Consider the following 23,707-nt stretch of genomic DNA (forward strand, 5'->3'; position numbering starts at 1 on the left):
GCTCAGAAAGTAAGCAGGGGTTTTAAAAAAAATTCTATCTGTGGGAACAGAATAAATTGCCACTTCCTGGCTCTGAGCTCACAAACACAAAAGCAGATGAGAAAGCTTGCATGTTTTCAAAGGGCTGAAACCTACATGCTTTAAGCAAGAGTTGCCACCTCTCAGCCTCCACACCAGACACAGATCTTTACAGTTTCCACAGGAGCACCTGACAAGGTAGCAGTGGTTCTTCTCACTTCTTTCCTCCTCAGTCCTTCATCATCTACTCCTTCAACTGTGCTGCAGCACATCTGAAGTCCTGGTGGGCACAGCTCATCAGTGAAGGAGAATGTGGTGGGAGTAGGCAAGAATGAGCAAGGAAAGTGGTGGCTGCCTGGTCTCCTGTTTCAGTCTCCTGACCAGAGATTGCAAGGTGGAAACCCTGCAGGCATGTGCAGAGTTTAAGAATGCTTACAAGAACAAAGGGGTGATTTTAAAGGGAAACTAATGCATATTAGATTATGAGACTATGGAGTGCACTCCAAGTCTCTCAAACTCTTGTGAGAGGCTTCCTACCACAAGACTGAACCCATTGCCATTTGGGCAATACTCTCCACTGGCAGCCCGGTGTGAACAATTTTGGCATTGAAAATATTAGTATCAGATCAAGGGGCTCAGAAATGTGACATGAAATAAGAGTTCATTAAAAACTATTTGGGGGAGGAGATAAACTATTTGGTGGAGGTAATCTTTTGTTTGTGAAAGCCAGACTCCCATAGTCAACCAGATCTGTCCCTCCAGAGATCAGCCACAGTCTGCAAGGCAATATCCTGACAGGAGCCCAAAGCCTCCCTCCTCAGTCACCCCAACAGGCATAGAGCAAGTCAGCAGCCAGGCAGTGGGCCTACCTTGGGCACCGAGCCATTTTCCTCCACCAGCAGTGGGGCATTGTTGTTGACTGGGATAGGCTCTGAGTTGTCATGGCAAAGGCAGCAGAAGAGGGACTGGAAGATGCTGCGGTTCCTGGGCTTCTTGGAAGGTGACGGGTTCTGGGCACCTGGAGGAGAACAGAGATCAGAAGAAATTAGAAGGCCGGGTTCTCCTGCCAAACCATCTCCTCCATGCCACCCTCCCCGGTCTTCCACTACAGAGACACTAAAAGGGGAAGTGTTCTCTGTAAGACAAGGGAGGTATTCTTCACAGTGCTGCCCACAATGTAAGCTCCGCCCACACAGGCGAGACATAGCATAGTGTCTGCCAATATTCTTAACTCTCCCCTTTGCTTGTCTCATATTCTTGTCCCTTCCCAAGAGGTCCCTTGTCCCTTCCCAGAGGTGTGCCACTCTGAAGGCGGCGAAGCAAGAAAGCACCCAAATCACTCTGCAAATGCCACATCTCATCAGGCAGCATGAAAAGTAAAAGCCACGTGCCAAGGTACCACAAACATTTCTCCTCCTCGGGCAAGGTTTTAAGATGTGCATTTGGAGTACTTTTCATGTTAAAGTGTAATTTATATTCACGATACATGTGACTTTTCAACTGCACATATGTACTTTATGCCACCCTTCAGTTGCTACACCTTTCGTTTCCCTGGGTGTTCCTATGAGGGGGCACACATGCCACAAACCAGGACTGCCTGTGGCTTTGTGCCCCAGACAGACCGAGTGGAAAAAATATTTGCCACTGCAGGGGAGAAAGAACAAACCAAGTTGCCTTACAGAGTCATTGGTTCATCTAGTTTAGTCTAGACTGACTGGCAGCAGCTGTCCAGGGCTTCAGGCAGAGGTCTTTTGCAGTACTTCCTGGAGATGCTGAGCCTGGGACCTTCTGCATGCAAAGCATGTGCTGTGTCACTGAGCAAAATCCTGTGCCCAAGTACAATTAGCTCTTGAGGCATTCAAGGCCAGCTTTAAGCCAATTGGACCAACTGGGCCCTGTGCCCTAGGGAGCCTCACACTAGGGGGGGTAATCTACTCTAGTCTTAATGTATGCAATTTCATACGAAAATGTGCTTAAATTCATCTGGTCCATTAACTGACATGCACGACATTTTTAAGCACAACATTTTGATTGTTTTTCAATCTACCTTAGAGATATAAAATCTCTAATTATTAATTTTATTTATATCTTTAATATTCTACGGTGAACCTGGCGCCCCACAAAAAAAAATGCTTCCAATTTTGCCACTACCAGTCATGACCTTATCAGCTAGATAGGCTCTTACATCTCAGTGACTAGAGGGAAAGATGGGCAAGGAGTTACAAAAATTTATTATTCTATCTAGATGAGAGGGGCAAATATTTGGTGGGCTGGGCTCCTGATGAAAAAGGAGATACCAGACTAGATGTACTTCTTTGGGGAAAGCAGAGTGCCAAGCAAAGTGGCCTATGGAAGTGATGAGGAGGGCAGGAGGAAAATGGAATGCCGTGAAGAACCACAGGTAAAATCAGTGGTGAACCCAGGAGGAAAATGCCCCAGGTGCCAGGCTTGGGGGTGGCACCATGCCCCATTCTCTCCTGCCACCAGTTTTTCCTGCAATCCAGAACTGCACCAACACTGGCTGTTCTCTCACAGTCACTGTTGATGCTGATTTCAGACCATGCCGCATCTAGCTTTGACTTAGCTTTTTATGCCGCTGCTACGTTCCATCGATGCTTTCTGGCACTGCTAGAAGCAGTGCCCAGGAGGCATGTCCACTTTAAGAACATGGGCAGCGCTCGCCTCCTGGGCTCCGCTTACAGCAGCACCAAAAAGTTCCAGTGGAGCCAGGGCCACCTCATTCCTTACCCCTTTTTTTTCTAAAGGGGGAAAGAGGAGGCAGCGTGGAAGTAATTGCAGTGATGACAACGGCACCACAATTACTTCTGGGTCAGGGGCAGCAAATGAGAGGAAAAAGTGCCACACTCTTGGTGGGAAAAGCACCAGGCCTGCCACTGGGTAAAATGGCCTATGGGCAATATTGAAGACGGGGTGGTCTCAAAGGGTGAGATGGAGAAAGAAACTGGAGGGCCTCTGAGTGCAATAAACATGTGAAATGGTTCTGATCCTGCCGATAAAAAGATTCACCAGAAAGCCCGTTTTTCTGGTCTTCTCCCCAACTCTTCAGGGGCTTTTCCTTTTGCCATTCATACCAAAGCAATCTCCTCTTCCAACCTCTCGTAAATACCTTTTTCCCTGGTTCTAGATGGAAAAAGAATACACCCCCATCTTCCTCTGGTGTCATGCTCATTCTGGGCACCAGGAGAACTTGAGGCTGTTTTAATCAGGTGCCATCTCCAGGACTCTAGATTAAATTCACTTTCCCATCTAATCCTTTTTGCTGTGAGCGTCTACTGCTCCCTAATCCAGCCCCAGATAATGAGATTCTTACTACTCTTGGATGCCCTGGATCACAGAGGCCAAGGCATGATGAAGGAGGGGTGGGGAAGCCAGCCAGAGCAGGAAGGGTGGGGGGGGGGAATTGGCAGCTCCTTCATCCCCAGCGCCTCTGGTCTGGAGTCAGACAGCCTTTTCTGCAGAGGTCTTTCCTTCCCTTTCTCTCAAGCCTGCTGCTATTCCAGTTCACTCCGTAGCCCAGCCCCCACCAGCAGGCTCTCTGCTGCCCTCACAAGACTCTGAGATGGCTACTGAATTTTGCCTCCATTGAGGCGCCTGCCAAATATATATTAAAAACAGATAGGCAGCATTCAGACTTGAGCAATGGAAACTACTTGGAAAAATGAGAGAACCCCTCTTGTGTACATTATCCTAAGCTGCAATGTTTTGTCCCCACCCTACTTCCCAGTAGTAAATCCCAAAGTGAAGGCTTCTACAGGAGTTTGCCTAGCAAAAATAGCCTCAAAAACACTTTGCTAGATCAGGCCTAAAGAGCCATCTAATCCAGTATTGTTTTGCTAACAGTAGCCAGCTAGATAATTCTGGAAGATCACAAGACCTTCCCCCTGATTTTCTGTACCCATCACGTGATAGTCAGTAAAGGCATGAAGGCTGCCTTCCACAGAGTCAAACTTTTGATCCATCCAGCCCAATACCATCTTCTCTGATTGGCAGTGGCTCTCCAGGGTCTCAGGTTCAAGTCTTTTCCCATCCTTTACTAAGACAAAACTGGGGACCTTCTGAAGGGAAAGCATGTCCCCACTACTGACCTCTAGTCCTTCCCCTAATGGGAGGAGGCTTTTCAACATGGAGGCTCCTTTTAATTATTGTGGCTTATAGCAGTCGATGAACTTACCCTCCAGAAACATGTCAAAAGTCTTTGACAAAGCCATCGAAGCTAATGGTTATCTTACAGTAACAAAGTCCATTAGTTAATTACCTATGCATGATGGTGCACTTATACGTTCACATCTGGTGACACAGGTTGGAAAATTATTCACAGCTATATTTTTTTTCCACAGAAAACTTTCCTCTTCCATCATTTCATAACACTAATTAGTACCAAAATGAACAGATACAGTGCCACTCAAGCTGGACAATTTCAAACATATAATTGACTCTTCTCAGGAGATTATATCCCGCACTTTCATGTCCTATCTATTGACCAATGCATTTGAGGGGAGGGGGAAATGTGCCTTTCAGCCCTATCTCAACCACCTTATGTTTACTGCCCCCCTACCTCTTGAACTTTGTATATTTTGGTGCAAACATGCACAGAAAGGTACATATGTGCAAAGGGGACCAGAGTCAGTGAGTGCAACATCCCTTCAAACTTTCATTGTATATTGGCTCCAGCCATGAAAAGAAAGTTTATTCCTAGGAAATATCTAGCTATTTAACGGTGCAGCTCTTTTACATGTGCTCAAGTTAGTATGTTAGTCTTCAGTACCTTCATTTTGGAGATACTAAAGAGTCAAGACTAGCAGCTTTTCCGTGTGCATAAAAAATGTATGACATTGATAAAGGAAACTTCTCTGCAATTTTATCGCTTACTACCCAGGAGAATCTTTTAGCAACTTCACCTGATTGGTCATCTGCAGCCCTGTCTGGAAACAGAGGTTGTGATTTAAGTCACCCATGCCCCATTTTGCCCAGGTTAGACTCTTGTAACACACTCTATGTGGGGCTGCCCTTGAAGACTATCCAGAAGCTTCAATTGATGTGGAATGCCACCAGCAGAACACTTGTGAGGCCAAATCAGCTAGAACATGCAACATTATTTTTTCTAGTCTCACTGGCTGCCAATTTCCTTCCTGATCCAATTCAAACAGCTGGCTTTAGCCCTTAAATGCGTGGAACCTGGTCATCTTAAAGAACCACATGCTTTCAAATTAACTTACTTGGAAATAAGACTATTTCATTTCAGATGGCTTTTAGTTCCATATTAAACTGTTGTTATTATATTTTACTCATTTCTTTGTTGCTTTATTTTGTTTTACAAAGCTGATATATCACCCTTCTCCCATGGGACCCAAGGATTTATCAAACAAGAATCAATACTCTATACAAAATATTTTATTCCTTGTTGAAATTGTTTGCAGTTTCCTATATATTTGTAGACTGCTTTGCACTTCTGATAATCAGTGTGATATAAATTGAAGCATTAAATAAATACATAGTTGCTGTCACAAATCTGTGCTTACATCATCTTCCACGTGTGAAGTGGAAAGAAGGATGATCTTTGCAGGTTTGATGCTGGTAGATCCCCTAATTCTGCCCTAGTTCTTCCCAAGATATTGAAGCTATGACTGAAGGATTGAATGTTCTTCAAATCTCTCTCTTACACACACACACACAGCTCTAACTCAGGGGTCCCCAAACCCCGGCCCTGGGGCCACTTGCAGCCCTCAAGGTCTCTCAAGGTCCCTCAGGGATCCCCCAGTCTCCAATGAGCCTCTGGCCCTCTTGAGATTTGTTGGAGACCACACTGGCACAATGCAACTGCTCTCACTGTGAGGGCGACTGTTTAACCTCTTGCGTGAGCTGTGGGATGAGGGCTCCCTCCACTGCTTGTTGTTTAAGAACATAAGAACATAAGAACAGCCCCACTGGATCAGGCCATAGGCCCATCTAGTCCAGCTTCCTGTATCTCACAGCGGCCCACCAAATGCCCCAGGGAGCACACCAGATAACAAGAGACCTCATCCTGATGCCTTCCCTTGCATCTGGCATTCTGACATAACCCATTTCTAAAATCAGGAGGTTGCACATACACATCATGGCTTGTACCCCCTAATGGATTTTTCCTCCAGAAACTTGTCCAATCCTCTTTTAAAGGCATCCAGGCTAGACACCATCACCATATCCTGTGGCAAGGAGTTCCACAGACCGACCACACGCTGAGTAAAGAAATATTTTATTTTGTCTGTCCTAACTCTCCCAGCACTCAGTTTTAGTGGATGTCCCCTGGTTCTGGTGTTATGTGAGAATGTAAGGAGCATCTCCCTATCCACTCTGTCCATCCCCTGCATAATTTTGTATGTCTCAATCATGTCCCCCCTCAGGCATCTCTTTTCTAGGCTGAAGAGGCCCAAACGCCGTAGCCTTTCCTCATAAGGAAGGTGCCCCAGCCCCGAAATCATCTTAGTTGCTCTATTTTGCACCTTTTCCATTTCCACTATGTCTTTTTTGAGATGTGGCAACCAAAACTGGACACAATACTCCAGGTGTGGCCTTACCATAGATTTGTACAACGGCAATATAATATTAGCCGTTTTGTTCTCAATACCCTTCCTAATGATCCCAAGCATAGAATTGGCCTTCTTCACTGCCGCCGCACATTGGGTCGACACTTTCATCGACTTGTCCACCACCACCCCAAGATCTCTCTCCTGATCTGTCACAGACAGCTCAGAACCCATCAGCCTATATCTAAAGTTTTGATTTTTTGCCCCAATGTGCATGACTTTACACTTACTGACATTGAAGCGCATCTGCCATTTTGCTGCCCATTCTGCCAGTCTGCAGAGATCCTTCTGGAGCTCCTCACAATCATTTCTGGTCTTCACCACTTGGAAAAGTTTGGTGTCATCTGCAAACTTTGCAACCTCACCGCTCACCCCTGTCTCCAGGTCATTTATGAAGAGGTTGAAAAGCACCGGTCCCAGGACAGATCCTTGGGGCACACCGCTTTTCACCTCTCTCCATTGTGAAAATTGCCCATTGACACCCACTCTCTGTTTCCTGGCCTCCAACCAGTTCTCAATCCATGAGAGGACCTGTCCTCTAATTCCCTGACTGTGGAGTTTTTTCAGTAGCCTTTGGTGAGGGACCGTGTCAAACACCTTCTGAAAGTCCAGATATATAATGTCCATGGGTTCTCCCACATCCACATGCCTGTTGACCTTTTCAAAGAATTCTATAAGGTTTGTGAGGCAAGACTTACCCTTACAGAAGCCATGCTGATTCTCCCTCAGCAAGGCCTGTTCGTCTATGTGTTTTGAGATCCTATCTTTGATGAGGCATTCCACCATCTTACCCGGTATAGATGTTAGGCTGACTGGCCTATAGTTTCCCGGGTCCCCCCTCTTTCCCTTTTTAAAGATAGGCGTGACATTTGCTATCCTCCAATCTTCTGGCACCGTGGCCGTTTTGAGGGACAAGTTGCATATCTTAGTCAAGGGATCTGCAATTTCATTCTTCAATTCCTTAATAACTCTTGGGTGGATGCCATCAGGGCCCGGTGACTTATTGATCTTTAATTTATCAATGAGGTCTGAAACATCTCTTTCACGTCTGTGATGCAGTAGCGGCAGCAAAGGAAAGGTCAGCCTTGCTTTGTGCAAGGCCTTTTATAGGCCTTGAGCTATTGCAAGACCTCCATTCATTCATAGAAGTTCATCTTTAATATAGTCATTTATGTAAACTTATGTAAATTTATTCAAATTTTAAATGTAAATTTAAATGTAAATTAATTCTTTTTTTCCCCAGCCCCCGACGTCAGAGAGACGATGTGGCCCTCCTGCCAAAAACTTTGGATACCCCTGCTCTAACTTAATGCACTCCCTGACAAGGACGTTTTTCTAAAGAAAAATGTTTGGTAACAATCATCTGAAAACAGAGGTTTACTACTTTGAGGGTCAAACCAGCCATGACATGGCAAGTCACTGTGCAGAATCTGTACAGGGAATCCTTATACAGGTTGAGCATCCCTTATCTGAACTGCTTGGGGCAGGAAGGTGCGTGGATTTTGGACTAACTGCATGAATATAATGAGAACTGCTTCCTGTTGCTCTTTTCTTTGCTACCCATGAGAGTGTCTGCTGGCTTCTTTGACATTTTTCCAACAATGCCTGTACAGGTACACAACAAACTGCAGAGAATAGAACTTACAGCCTATACCTACACTGTACGTGGGAATGAGTGTTTTAGTGTTCACAATACAGTAAGTTTTTTAAAAGCTTTGGGCCAAAATGTCTGGATTTTGGAATAGTCTATATTTCAGATGTCCAGATAAGGGGTAATCTACTTGTACAGTGATAGGTGGAGGGCAGGATATTTAGTGAAGTTCAGCTAGGTTGGAAGAAGGAGGCAAGTCCTCCCACTGCTCACGTGTTCTCCCCCACTACTTTTAAAAAAAAAAAAAACCCTTTCCATCCCCAGAACTAATCAGGAAGAAATTACTTTGTGTGGAAAAAAGGAGGGTCAGCCCAGCTCTTCCTCCCAACCCATGCTGTGCTTTTCGAATGTTCTCCAGCCCTTTGCTTTATATGAAATTGACAGGATCTGCTTTGGGTTCTGCTGCCGTCACATCTAGTTGCATCCCAAGAATTAGCCTTTAGAGAACATGAAAAAGAGGGTAAAGACAGGAAAATAACAGTGGTAGGAAGAAGAGTAGCAGCAACAGGGACTCAGATTTAATGCCAGCCCATTGCCTTCAGACTCCTGCTCCATTAGCAGCAGCAGTTTCCATGTCTGTATTTTAAAAGTGTTATTCAAGTAGCTTTTGGGGACAAGCACTGAGATGTTAAAAGACACAAATTTATTGGGCACGTTGATCCAGAGGTGACAAACTGTTCTTAGGCCAGTGCAATATCCAGAACGGTTTGCTTTTGTTCCCTCAGTGACATTTGAAATAATATTGTATCAGGTACACTATGTCCTCTAATTGGCAGGTGTAAATTATAAGCATGGACGGGATGGGGGAGAATGTCTCCCTGCCTCAGAAAAGTGTTTTATGGGGTTTTTTTAAAATTGACTGTCAAGAGGACCTAAGGAGAGAAAAAAAACACTATACAGCCTTATTTTAATAAAATGATAATTTTTTTAAAAGGTGAAATGAGGTCTGCAAACCAGAAGAGCAAATAAAGCAGCTTCAGTCAATCACTTACTCAGTCTGAAAAGAGTATTGAGCGCTATAACATGAATACAAAGCACCATCCAGACATCTGCAAGAGCATCAATGCATGACTACGAGCTACTGCCAAAGCAACAAATGCAAGGCTACATTATCAAGCACCTGCCCAATGCTGTAAACAGTCCTCAAGTCCAGGAGCACAACCCCTCATCTCATCCAAGATAGGATTTTCTTTCTGATCTATCTGTGTATTGTCGGTGTTGGCAGAAAAACCAATAGGAGGCCTCTCAAAATTGGTGGCAACGTCTGAGCCCTAAATGTCAGTAAAAATAAATCACCTTGGATTTTGCAGAAAAAACCCAAACTGAACTGGTACATATGACAGAATCCTGCTCAGATGAACACGGAGGGGAATATGTACTCCTAGGTACATATTGCAGCAGTGATGACTGCAGGGAAAGGAGGCAAAGTCATTATCACCTATTATAATGCCATCCTTCTGATCAGGTGCCATGTCATCAGGATTCAAGTGTTCATACCTGCCTGAGCTGGTGGAGGTGATCTCAGGCATGTGCATGGAGTTCCCTCAATCAGGACTCCAAGACTGCATCCTAATCAGCATGCTGATCACAGGCAGGTGACAGGCATTGCTTGACAGGTGCAGGATGGCCTGGATGCAGAGGGGAGGAGATTTGTCATGAACAGATCATTAGATCTGTTAGATTTGGGCTTAATCATGGCCAGAGAATAGCAGAGAATAGCAGTATCGGAAAGACCTCAGAGGCTTATGGATCTGGACCCATTAGTAATGGCTTTGGGGGATTTTCCTGTCACCAGGGCTAGTTATTCTACCTGGCTCTGGCTGACCTCTTTAATGCCCCAAAGAAACTACTGAACAGGCAAAGTCCACTGGTAAAACTTCAGCTGAAGCATTCATATACTGTACAATAATCCAGCACAACAAACTGCACAGAAGTCTTGTAAGGAGCCCAAAATTATCAATAGCTAATGTGGTCACAATATAGTGAGAAAAGACTTGTGCCAGTACATGCAGAAGCCATCCAGTAATTGATCTAAAATAGTTCTACCTCTTCTTTTCCAATAAGCCCTCCCAGTCTATTAAATGCAGATCTGAACAGAGTAGCTTCTCAACAAATCAAAGAACAATTCAGCTTCTTGTGCTAAAATCCAGCTAAGTCAATTGGAGGTCCTGTCACTGCAAAACATTACAGAAAATTTGGGGAAAACATCCCAGATGTTGGTCTAAGCCAAGACCTTAGAAACTTTATGGTATACATACAGGAACCTGAAAATCTATTTTTCACATTTACTGTATATTCCAACATTCCTCCTAGGAGTTCAAGACAATGCGCAAGGCTTTTCCTTCACTTTGGATCCTCACAACAACCCTTGCTGAGGTTAAGGTTAAGGCTGAAAAATAGCAACTGACCCCAAGATCACCCAGTAAACTTCATGACTAAGAAGAGACTGAATTCTGGACTTCCTGGTCCAAGATCAGCACTCTAACCACTTCACCATACTGGCATACTGTTTTCTTTCTTTTTTTAAATAAGCACACTCTTGAGCAAGACTGGTACAAGCTGAAGCTGACTTCTCCCCAAAATGGATGTTGAGATGCTTTTCAAGCCCTGTGCTGAAGATCTGAAGATCACAGCTCAGAACAAAAGCTATCCTTCCATTTCAAAACATACATACACACACAGCAGGTCAAAGAACCATTTGAACAGCCAAATCAACAAGCAAAACTCAGTCTGTTTGACCAGAAGCAAAGAGTTCTAGGGAGAAACAAATCAAATCAAGAACAAGCGGCAGAACCACAGTGAAATATGCAAATTTAAGTCTGGCACTCACTGTGCACAGCAGAGAGAGTAGGTGACCACAGAAAGATTTCTTAGAACACAAAGGTTTGGTCACTCTAACCAACTGGAGTGGATCCAGAAACGGGAATCACAACTTACACTTTGCTGAACAGACATGACTTACCACCTACCAAGCTAACCACAGTCCACCAGCAACTCACTAAACCTCCTGATTTTGCTGGAGGAAAGAGGGCTAGTCACACATTTAGTAGGTCACAATAGATGAGTGGTGGGCTGCAACTGGCTTGGCAGGTAGGCCGATATTATGTAAAAAGAGGCCTGCAGGATCAGACTAAAAGCTCACCTAGTCCAGAAGCTTGTTTCCCACAGTTGCCAGCCAAATGCATACAGGAAACCCACATCTCACACTCTTCAGCATCCTGGCTCTAAATCTGAAAGATGCCATGTAGTCATCAGGATTAACTGCCACTGACAAGCCCAAGCTCCATGAATTTGTCTCAATCAAGTAGGAATTACAGTAAGAGGTTGGCTATCAAAGGTTGGAGGTTAGAGGTACTTAAGCTGGTTGAAATCATTCAGCTGAAGTGCATCTAACTCTATAGGCCAGATTGTGGTCCAAGTTTGGGGTTTCTGTTTTGCTTTTACCATGAAGTAATTCACTGGCATCAGAGTCCACATTCCCCTGGAACTGATGGAATGATGAAGCAAGTCCACACGCGTCCAGATATTCACCGACTACAACATTGGGCTGTTTGTACAAGAGCCACACTTTTGTGAAAGGACACACCCAAATGGGCCCCATGTGACAAAATCTAATACCTCAATGGGAGACAGTTGCCTGCCAAAGCCCTACAATATTTTAACTATTAAAGGCAGCCCAAAGTCAAAGAGCTACAAAGCAGTCCATCTTCAGCCATCCCCTTGCATCCATGCACACCCACTGCTTGCAGATTCATCTATGCACAGGTGATAAATGGCACAAAGACACCTCAAGGCTTACATGCCTTTATGTGCAAGAAGTACAGATACCTATGCATAAGCAAGTTCTGAGAAAATACGTACACACCCAAATCAATGTTTGTTACATGTGGATAAACAAAGATGCATATTCCTAAAGACTCCCTAGGCTAGGAAGAGGGTGTGGTCTCTGCTCTCATGGGATCATTTCCTACTCTGTGCAAAAGCAGAAACTTGTTTTGTGGGCCACTGACCTCCCAGAGCAGAGAATAAATCTGGTTTGCTAGTCTCCTGAACCACCTTCCACAGACATGCTGCCCTCGTTTTGACAAGGCATGCTGAGAATTCATGTCCCACTGCCAGTATACTGAGATTGGAGGATGGTCAAAAAGTCCCTCACCTGAGGAAGGGGTGAAAAATCTTTTCCCTTTTGTTGCTTGTTGAACGGGAATAACATACCCCCCCCCCCCAAACATACTTTAAGTCACAGGTTCTCTCCAGTGGCCAACTTCTTCCTGTTCCTTGCTTGCTAGCGGATGAGAATGTAATCCAAGATCTTTAAACATTTGGGAAATCAAACATTTAGGACTGGCATGACAAGATGAAAAGGCACTGGGAGAATTTGGGAGGAGTTTGCTAATGTCTCACAAGCCATCCTGTGCTCTCCTGCTGTTTTATTTTATTTATACCTAGCCAATACAGTAGAACCTCTTTAAGTTGACCACCCAAGGGACTGGAGGAATTGGTCAATATAGGGGGGTGGTCAACATACCGGGGTGGGGGGGGGAAAGGCTATAGAAAATTAGGTCTAGAAAAACCCAAGGCTCTAGAACAGGGGTGTCCAAAGTTTTTGGCAGGAGGGCCACATCATCTCTCGGAACTTATATGAATGAATGAAGGTCTTGCAATAGCTCAAGGCCTATAAAAGGCCTTGCACAAAGCAAGGCCAGCCTTTCCTTTGCTGCCTCTACTGCATCACAGACGTGAAACAGCAAGCCATGGAGGGATCCCTCATCCCACAGCTCACGCGAGAGGTCAAACAGTTGCCCCCATGCTGAGAGCAGTTGCGTTGGGCCACTGCGGGCTCTAACAAATCTCCAGAGGGCCAGAGGCTCATTGGAGACTGAGGGCTCCCTGAGGGCTGCATTGAGAAGCCTTGAGGGCCGCAAGTGGCCCCAGGGCCGGGGTTTGGGCACCCCGCTCTAGAAAATTAGGTCAACTTAAGGAGGTGGTCATTATAGAGAGGTGGTCAACTTTGGAGGTTCTACTGTATTGTTATTCTCACAGGTCTTATAAGATACGGTTTTTTAAAGCTGCTGCTTTAATATCCTCCTGATTTTAGAAATGATTTTTAAATCCTCCTGATTTTAGAAATGGGCTATGTTAGAATGTCAGATGCAAGGGAGGGCACCAGGATGAGGCCTCTTGTTATCTGGTGTGCTCCCTTGGGGCATTTGGTGGGCTGCTGTGAGATACAGGAAGCTGGACTAGATGGTCCTATGGCCTGATCCAGTGGGGCTGTTCTTATGTTCTAATATCATGTAATTGTGATGACTGTATTCATTGAACCTGTGAACTACATTAAGAAAGGTTGAGAGGTGGGGTGTGTGTGCGTGCGTGTGTGTGTAAAAACTACTATTTTAAAAATACTACTCGATTTCAAAGGGTTTTATACACACAGTAGAACCTCTTTAAGTTGACCACCCAAGGGACTGGAGGAATTGGTCTACATAGGGGGGTGGTCAACAAAGGGGGAAAAAAGGCTATAGAAAATTAGGTCTAGAAAAACCCAAGGCTCTAGAAAATTAGGTCAGCTTAAGGAGGTGGTCATTATAGAGAGGTGGTCAATTTTGGATGTTCTACTGTATTCTCTCAGTAATCTTCGTAACAGCCAGTATCAGTACCAGTACCATCATCAACCCTCCACTGTTGGATATGGGGTGCGGAAGGAGGCTAAAAGAATAATAGTTTGTTTAAGGACATCCTACTGAAATCTCATCTTAACTCAAGGCTCATTCTCACACACATATGCCAGGCATTCTGAGAACAGGAAGGACATTCTAAGCACATAGTACATTCTTCTTTTACACCAAGGCTGTGCCATAAATTTCAGCCCTTACTGAGGAATACATGTGAACAAATAAGCATATTAACATCTCCTTCTTCCCACATTTTTTCCAGACACATCCTATGCCCCCCCCCCCAGACACACCTGGGCCCAATTCCAGGAGATCAGCAGGAGAGATTCTTCCCCTTTCACCAGGGCCTTATGAAGCAGAACTAGAAGTTGGCTTTCTTACTCTCCCCAGGCCTCCACCAAACCTGGAGCTTCAAGAAAGAGAGATCCATTCAACCCATCCTTCCCAGAAGCCCAATACAAAGTGAAAATTGCAAAGCCCACAACGTCTTAGTGGGTCTTTCACAAAGCTTCCGGTTTCAGCATTTGCATGACCTGCACTGGCCATGAGGAAGCCATTTAAAGTATGCAGAAGACACTAGCATTGCATTCAAGCAATGGCTTCTTCCAGCAGTAATCCAGTAATGTACAGATGCAGTTGCATGTTAAAAATGCCCAAATCTGCACACAACAGTCTGTTGGCAACTCCCTGCCAATGCGTACAGCAACACTGACCGCTATGTACCTAGATCTGTGAATTTGATATAAGCAAACTAGGCCCAATTAATACATGAAGCAAACCACATGGGTGGTCACTAGGTAGAGCAGTGCATGATCAACTATTCCTGACATGGGAGCAACTGAGTTTTGCACTGGGGAAGTTCAACTTGCCCAATCTCTATAGGGAGATGTTTATGAAAAAGCTTGATGCTCCACCTATACATTTGCATTACAAGCAGACACCTACACAGGTCACTGTGTCTTCTAAGTGGGCCTTGTTATGAACACAGTTGATAGAGATCTTGGAGCTCTTCAAGTTGTTTTGCCCGAAAGATACAGATCCAGATTCTTCAACTTCTTTTTTGTTGTTTCTGAGCTGCAATAATAGGGGAGTAACAGGATGCAAACTATCCTCGAATGCTATTCTGTCCTCAGAGGGAAGCTATTCAAGCAGCCAGCTTTGCATAGCTCATCCTGCCACAAAGGCACAACTCTTGCAAGGGTCACATCAAGGTCACATTGCCCAGCCCTTCATGAATTTGACTTGGTTGGCTGGGGAAAGACCAAACAGGCTGGCCAAACAGGCAGGATAAAGCAGGGAGGCATAAACTCCTTGGCTATATTGTTGTCCCTGAATGAAAATCCACACAACCAGCCGCCCCCCCCCCCCAGTCCCAGTTAGAGATGTAAGCGTTCTAGAATGGTTGAAGCCACAAGATTAAAAGAATGGCATTTGGGGGAAAAACAAACAAACAGAAATATGCACCATAAGAATGTGCAAGAAGCATTTTGCTTATTACTTCATTGGCAGCAGATAAAATTGTGCTATTTGGTGCCTTTATTAAGAAAAAGGAAGAGACCTCAATAAATCATTACATACAGACCCAGTGTTGGAGTTGCAAGATGCTGTCCCGTTCCCCCCAAAGCTGAGCTTGCTAGTTGGCAAAGAGGAAAAGAAACACGGGAAACAGAAACCATCAACACTTTTGTGGCAAACGAAAGAGAAAGTTAGAACAGTTAGGCTTAGATACTGTAGGGAGATCTCAGCTTCATCCTGCAGAAATGGATGGAACACCTACCTTTCCTCATTTTTCCATACTGGAAAAATGAGGGACACAGAATATTTCACCCCACCCCACACATTCTGCAAGTGCACTGAATTTCATAACCATGCAGACAAATTTCTCCTGTGGGTTGGGCTGAGACACAGACACTAATTTCACTGGTTACTCAATTAAGGGTTCAAACATCAGCTTGCCTAGGATGAGGATTTCTTAGAAAGATGGGAGCATGCCCTAGTGGTTAGGCAGGCACCTCCCAGTTGTGGAAGAGGCCAGCTCTCACTGGCACCCCAGGCCATTCATTGTTCCCTCTGTAACTTCTCTGTTGGCCAAATCACTTCTCACAGTTGATGTCTTCTAAAGCCTTATCTGTGTAAACAGTGGAATCAGTGTCTGTGTCTTGGCCCAGCTTAGGGGACTTTATCTGCATAGTGATCACATTCAGTTACAGAATAGGTCACTACCAAGCACTTGACACACACTGGCCACACTTGGCACACACTGGCCACAAGACTTAAGCACTTGTAAGTCCCAGGGGATTGGAGGGGAATGTCCAGCATATGCTTGAGTTTTCAAGATTAAAAAAACCACTGAAAACATAAGTATTAATTTCAGTTGGATTCTGCCCATTTACAACCCATCCTTACTCATAAATGAATGCCATGGTGTGGAAAATAAACAAAATACATACAAACAAGTTAATAAAAACAATGCATAGAACAAAATCCCTTCCACCAAACCAGTTTAAAATGCCAAAACATAAAAGGCTTTACAAGATAAAAATGTCTTTAGTCACCACCTCAAGATGGCAGGAGAGGGAACTAATGTTATTTTTCCTGGGAGACAATTCCAAGGGTGCTTCACTGAACATCAGCTAACATTGCCAATCTCAGGGCTCAGGCTAAACACCCTGATATAAGCCAAAGAATAGGTACTACCCAAGGATGACTATGGGATCAATCCTAACTAATTTTCCAGCACCAAGGTAAGGGCAATGCAGCTCCAAGGTAATTGAACAAACATTCCCTTACCTTGAGGAGGCCTCCGTTACTGCCACCCAACTGCAGGATGCAGCACATGCCTCCTTGGCACAACTATGTCAGTGCAGGAAAGTTGGTTAGGATTTGGACCTATGTTACTACCAAGGCGTTTCTAACTCAAAGCCTATATGGAGCTTTCCCAGAAGTAGAGATAAGCGCAAATCCTTCCTACGATCTGGTTTAGAGACAGAAAAGCCTTGGGGAAAACATTTTAAAATCCCAACTTAACACAAGAGGGAGTGTCATGGCCAAAAATCACTGGTTCAAATTTTCCATCAGCCAGTAATGTAGTACATGGCCTTAGAAAAGCCCCTGTTCTCTGAGCATCAGCCCAATGCTGTCACATCACCTGTAACATGAAGAGAATAGGACTGGCCTATCTTACAGAGTTATTGCAAGGTTTAGTATGATAATCCCCCTGGGGGCTATCCCCCTGGGGGCTGGGGATAAGAATAGGCCCTCAGTTTGGCTGTACTTGTCATAAGAGGCGACTAAACAGCCACCGGGTAGATGGGACTCGATAGCCTGGGAAGGCAGCTCATCTGAGAGAAGGAAAACTCTGATCCCAAACCTCCACTGCCTTGTGGCTACATCCAGTTATGGAAAAGGCTTCAGGAGTCAACCTCGAGGCAAAATCTGGAGCCGGAGTCCCTGAGGCAGTTCATGACTGAACACAGTCACGTTCTGGCAACTCCTGCGACGCCGCTGGAACCAACCGTATTGGCCTCTGCCTTTCCATTGGACCATTTCAGCGACATGGAGAGGGGGAATTTGCTGCATGGGTAACAGCCTATCCTCCATACCTACTTTACCCAGGCTTCGCGCACTGGAGAGGACACTCTGTTCCAGAACCACCATTCAGAGCGTGACACCATAGTCTTCCGAGACTGAAGGATGCCAACACAGTATGATAATGTACATGAAGCCATTTGTGCACATGAAATGCACCATGCCAATGCTAAATATCACTTATTATGAAGCCCTTGTAGTTTATCATACTAAGATTTTAACAAACCCACAAGTTCATCTTTTTATCCACGAAGCATACTAAGCTCTGGAATTAGCGTGCCTTTCCACATCATGCAGAATAAAATGCTACACTGCAATGGTGGAATTCTCCATGTTGGAAGGGCCTACTTTTGAATACTCTCTTGCATTTTTTTGATCTTCAGTGTGGCAAACTGGCCTATCAGACAGAAAGCTTTAGCATAGCTCCTTCCTCGACATGGTAGTTTACGAAAATATGTTCCCCACCTGAACTCTGAAGTGCTGCAAGGTCAGAACTCCACCACTGTTCAACCTGTGTTATTTGCCAAAGAATGACATTCTAGGTGTGGCAAGAAGGGCTACACAAGTGACCCAAGAGGCTTGAAAGCCAACTGAACAGCAAGATGCACTGAAGGAGTGCGACTGGTTCAGTTTACTGGACAGTAGGTTAAGGCAGCTGCCTCTGTAAGAATGGTTAAGTACCTTTCAGGGTAGGAGACAAGACAGTGCAGAATTGGATGTGCTTTTTAAGAAGTCCTCTCCGATCAAGCAGTAGGAAATGGAACAGGAATTGCGAGGGAGTTTTGAAAATGGGCACTTCCCTTTAACATCCATAAAACACTCAAGCAAAGCCAACAGCAAGGAGGGAGAGTAACATTTGTAACAAGCCCTCTAAGACTGAGGCAACCATCAGAAATGGTCACCTCTTTAGCCAGACATACCCTTCTGTTCACAAGTGCAACTGGCTATTCTAAGATTGACACCAGTTAGGCTTGGTAGCCTCCATACAGGTGTCTTTTTCCTGGGACTTTGGGAAGCCTAACTAATGTCAAAAGATCCAAACTCAAAGAAGCTTATATACTTGCAGTAGGGCAAGTCTGTTCAATGTAGCTGCAACATTCAGAATTGGGGCTAATTCTTTAAATCAGAGGGCAGCCCTTAAAATAAAGTTGGCATCCTCAATGAAGCAAGAGTTTCACACACATGTTCTAACATCTGCAATGTTTGCTTTGGGCTAAAAATCACCTTCTGAGCTCTTGACCCAAAATTCATTCTTGGCCTCATCTCTCAAGATGCAGAAAGCTACAACACCATTTTAATGTTGTTTTTCTTTTCTTTTTTGGTCCATGCTTGGCTCACAGGCACAGCTCAGGCATCAGAAGAATATGATTGGTAGTTTTACCTAGAAAGCCCACAGGCTCTAGTAAGGGGCCTGCTACAACTTGCGATTCCCAATGCCAGGCACAACCCAAGAAACCATGTAGGGGTTGGCTCCCTACGCTTCCTGTTTAACATGCCTGCCAGGCACAGTAAGGTTTATCAAGCACCTGGTAGGTGATAAGCCCATGGCTGGTGGGATGGTTTTGTCTTCATATATCACCAGCTGTGCAGGCCTATGCCTGTGGAAGTCATTGCTGTGCAAACATATGGTAATAACCCTCAGTCCTAGAATCTGACTTGTTTCATTATCAGCTTGAGCTCCCACCAGGATTAAATACATGGAGCAAGGTTTCTTCTGAAGCTCATCACTGAAAGCATCCAAAAAGCACATTCTACGTTAGGACAAGCCTGATTCAACAAATCAAACACACCCCACAGGAAATTTATTCTTGAATTTATTACTCTTTTGACAAACCTTTCTTCTGTGAAATGTATGGAGCCACTGCTAGGCTACCACACATGGTCATACCACGCTGCTTTGGGAGGTTATGAGTTAGTGCCCAAGGCAGTGCAGCAACATTTCAGGTCAGATGCTTCAAGGTCAACACTGCTTCTCCACAGTTGTCAAACTGGACCCACCTGCCTCCAACTAGTAAGACTGCAACCTTGGTTTTTTTTTTCTTCTTCTCCAAGTTATCCCTCTTCCTCTGACAGCAGCTTGAGATAAAGAAATGTATGTGTCCATTTATCTCTATGCCAGAAAAAGCTTCACCCACTTAATTTCGGCACATCAGGCCCTTAATGACACAAAAAGCAGGGTCATTATGGGCAGCCTTGCTAACCTTCTTCTTCCCTATAGAGCCAAGATCACCAGGAAGCACTGGGGCAAAATCTAGGGCGTCCTGCAGAGCCACATATAGGTGTGCACACCCTCCTCTTCATTCTTTCAAACCTAGCACTGGGACAGGACACTATCAATGGCAAATTTCCACAGAAGGCAGTGATCATTTGAGCAGCTCCTTAGAAGTCACTACAGAGTGCATACACAAGTCTCACCTGGAAAAAAAGATGGTGGAAGGGTGAGTGAAGTATGCCAATGAGCAGAGAGATGCTGCTCTTATCCTCCAATCTGAATGCCAGCAGGTTAAAAGATCCACTATGAGACTCCAGACAGCTTTCATCAGAAAAGTACTTCTCCAGCACATCTGATTCGCCTGGACACAGGTATTTACCAGTACCCAGCAAAACTGTACAATGCCCAATCTCTCAGAAGAGCTTCTCCTAACCCCAGCAACAACCAAGACAGCATTCCTATGCATGCTTACCAGGGAGTAAACATAGTGGCACTTACTTCTGAGTAAACATGCACTGGCTTGCACTGTCAATTCCCCACAAGCAGAAAACAGTCAAGTGCACTTTTGTTTTGAAACCTTGTGTTTCCCAGAAAGCCAACGATTAACCTAACATGTAAAGGAGAAGAGATCCATCCAGAATATGAGGAAGGGCATCAGTAGAGGGTTTCTTATACTTCAAGATCAAACCTGTTGCTGGAACATAACTTCGTCCCCCACAGAAGTGCATCATGATCACACACAGAGGGGAGGACAGGGGTATGAAGCTCAAAGACCCAGAATGGGCAAGAAAAGAAATATGATATCCTTTGGACTCTCTCTCTCTCACACACACACACACACACACACACACACTCTTTAGGAAATCAAGAAATGCATGTGATCCATCGCGCCAAGTGAGCCTGTTGGGCAGCCCCCCACCCATGGGGTGGGGTTGTGTTTTGAGAGCATGCACAGGCTCTGCACCAATGCACACAGACAACACATGCACGTGTGCAAAGCCATGCATTGCCACCTTGCTGCACGGGCAGGGCTGCACTAGGACAGAGCTGTGGGACGCACATTGGAAGGCGCATCGTCGATGCACTCAGGGCGTTGCACAAACCCCCATATGTGCCGCGCACAGGCATGGATGGGCAAGAGGCGACAGTACCGGGAGTTGGTTATGGGGGGGGGGGATCAGTGTGGGTCGTTCAGCCTGATGCATGAAACAAACACACGTGCTAGGAGATCCAGTTCTCCACTCCTCTCCCCCCCCCTTTTACACAGGCCAGAGTGAGTTATTTGGGGAGGGTCCACAGGCTGGAGAAGTCCCCATAGAAGCGGGCAAGGCGATCGAGCCCGACCTGCTTGCAATGGGCGATCAAGGGCTGGCAAGAGGAAGCGCGGCTGGGTTTGGAAGCCAGCAGATCCGAGGTGATCTGTGGGTGTAAAGGGGGGGGGGCTGAGAAGAAGACTCCCTCCCCCCACCTCCCCCCTGTTTTGGCCTTAGAAGGGCTCGAGGATGTGAGCTCCAGAAAGGGGGCAGCCAGCATCAGTGCAGATCCTTACCTTTCTCCTGCAGGGGAGTGTGCACCTCTTCCTTGCTAACCTGGGTGATGATGGACCCGCTGTCCATGAGATCAGAAGGGTCGAGCAATCTCCTCCCGCCTCCAATGGTCTCTCCGCCGCTCTTGGTGGGGGGGGGGGATTTGTTTTCTTCTTCTTCCCAGGAGTTGATGGTTGAAAGGGGGGGGGAGAAAAAGAAAATGGAGGGAGAAAAAAAATAATAAGGGGGTGGGGGAGGGGCGGGGGAGGCAGGGAAAGGGGGGAAAACAAAACAAAAGGGGGGGAGGGAAAAAAAGACGGTGGCGAAGGAAACTTTGTTACAACATGGAGTTCCCTCTTCACGATTTCTGATACAAACATGGAGCCCAGGCGCGGTTTCAAGCTCCCCCTTAAAGGGGCGATGGCTGCACCGTCCGCCGCCGTGTCTTGAATCCCACAGCCACCAGCATCCTTGTGGAAGGAGATTTGGGATCACTGAGAGAGCCACCAGTGGGGAGACGCAGTTGGATCCCCATTGGATCCGACCCCAGGCTGCGATCCTAGCCACACTTACCTGGGAGTCAGCCCCTCTGACTATAACGGGGCTGATCATGTCGTGAGAATGGGCGATGGTCGGACCCCAAATGATCTCCTCTATGGAGAACTTGTGCAGGGAAAGCACCCTACAGGTAGACCACAGCTGCGATACAAGGATATCTGCAAGAGAGGAATGAACCTCAACAGATGGGAAACCTTGGCTTCTGAGCATCCCGCTTGGAGGCAGGCTGTGCAGCATGGCCTTTCCCAGTCTGAAGAGACACTTGGCCAACAGACTGAGTCAAGGAGGCAAAGAAGGAAGGCCCATAGCCAGGGAGACAGACCAGGGACAGACTGCACTTGCTCCCAGTGTGGAAGGCATTGTCACTCCAGAATCTGCCTTTTCAGCCACACTAGACGCTATTCCAGAACCACCATTCAGAGCGTGATACCATAGTCTTTCGAGACTGAAGGTTGCCAACAACTCCTGAGTAGACAAGCCTAGGATTGGGCTCACAGCTCCTAAATGAGGATTTGATCCTTTACTTGAAGAATCGGGGGGGGGGGGGGGCACTGTTCATCAACTCTGGAATGGGATGGAGCAGACAAAAGAAAATATTTCTTTACTCAGCGTATGGTTGGTCTGTGGAACTCCGTGGATCCGCAGGATGTGGTGATGGCATCTGGCTGGATGCTTTTAAAAGGGGATTGGGCAAGTTTCTGAAGGAAAAATCCATTATGGGTTACAAGCCATGATGTGTATGTGCAACCTCCTGATTTTAGAAATGGGCTATGTCAGAATGCCAATGCAAGGGAGGGCACCAGGATGAGGTCTCTTGTTATCTGGTGTGCTCCCTGGGGCATTTGGTGGGCCGCTGTGAGATACAGGAAGCTGGACTAGATGGGCCTATGGCCTGATCCAGTGGGGCTGTTCTTATGTTCTTATGCCATCACCACATCCTATGGCAAGGAATTCCACAGACCAACCACACACTGAGTAAAGAAATATTTTTGTCTGTCCTAACTCTCCCAACAGCCAATTTTAGTGGATGTCCCCTGGTTCTGGTGTTATGTGAAAGTGTAGAGAGCATCTCTCTATCCACTTTATCCTTCCCATGCATAATTTTGTATGTCTCAATCATGTCCCCCCTCAGGTGCCTCTTTTCTAGGCTGAAGAGGCCCAAACGCTGTAGCCTTTCCTCATAAGGAAGGTGCCCCAGCAGAGCAATCATCTTAGTTGCCTGCTTTTGCACCTTTTCCATTTCCACTATATCCTTTTTTTGATGTGGCAACCAGAACTGGACACAGTACTCCAGGTGTGGCCTTACCATCGATTTGTACAACGGCATTATAATATTAGCTGTTTTGTTCTCAATACATTTTCTAATGATCCCAAGCATAGAATTGGCCCTCTTTACTGCCGCCGCACATTGGGTCGACACTTTCATCAACTTGTCCACCACCACCCCAAGATCTCTCTCCTGATCTGTCACAGACAGCTCAGAACCCATTAGCCTATATGTGAAGTTTTGATTTTTTGCCCCAATGTGCATGACTTTACACTCACTTACATTGAAACGCATCTCCCATTTTGCTGCCCATTCTGCCAGTTTGGAGAGATCCTTCTGGAACTCCTCACAATCACTTCTGGTCTTCACCACTTAGAAAAGTTTGGTGTCATCTGCAAACTTTGCCACCTCACTGCTCAACCCTGTCTCCAGGTCATTTATGAAGAGGTTGAAGAGCACCAGTCCCAGGGCAGATCCTTGGGGCACACCACTTTTCACCTCTCTCCATTGTGAAAATTGCCCATTGACACCCACTCTCTGTTTCCTGGTCTTCAACCAGGTCTCAATCCATGAGAGGACCTGCCATCTAATTCCCTGACTGTGGAGTTTTCTCAGTAGCCTTTGGTGA

At 45.7% G+C, this 23,707-nt stretch overlaps 1 protein-coding gene across 1 annotated transcript in view; it reads right to left on the reverse strand.

Annotated features, from left to right (window-relative positions):
- The window catches only part of CTDSP1 (CTD small phosphatase 1), a 33,590-nt gene extending 12,066 nt beyond the window's left edge, over positions 1-21,524 (reverse strand). Inside the window, exons 1-2 of the mRNA XM_066611643.1 lie at positions 21,278-21,524; positions 888-1,036 (exon numbers count right to left, since the gene is read on the reverse strand). Of these exons, the coding sequence (XP_066467740.1) occupies positions 888-1,036; positions 21,278-21,344 (216 nt within the window). The 5' untranslated portion in view covers positions 21,345-21,524. The remainder of the gene's footprint in view (positions 1-887; positions 1,037-21,277) is intronic.
- Positions 21,525-23,707: the final 2,183 nt, after the last annotated feature.

The sequence above is a fragment of the Tiliqua scincoides genome, chromosome 1, assembly GCF_035046505.1.
Source record: "Tiliqua scincoides isolate rTilSci1 chromosome 1, rTilSci1.hap2, whole genome shotgun sequence".
In the NCBI taxonomy this organism is placed as follows: Eukaryota; Metazoa; Chordata; class Lepidosauria; order Squamata; family Scincidae; genus Tiliqua; species Tiliqua scincoides.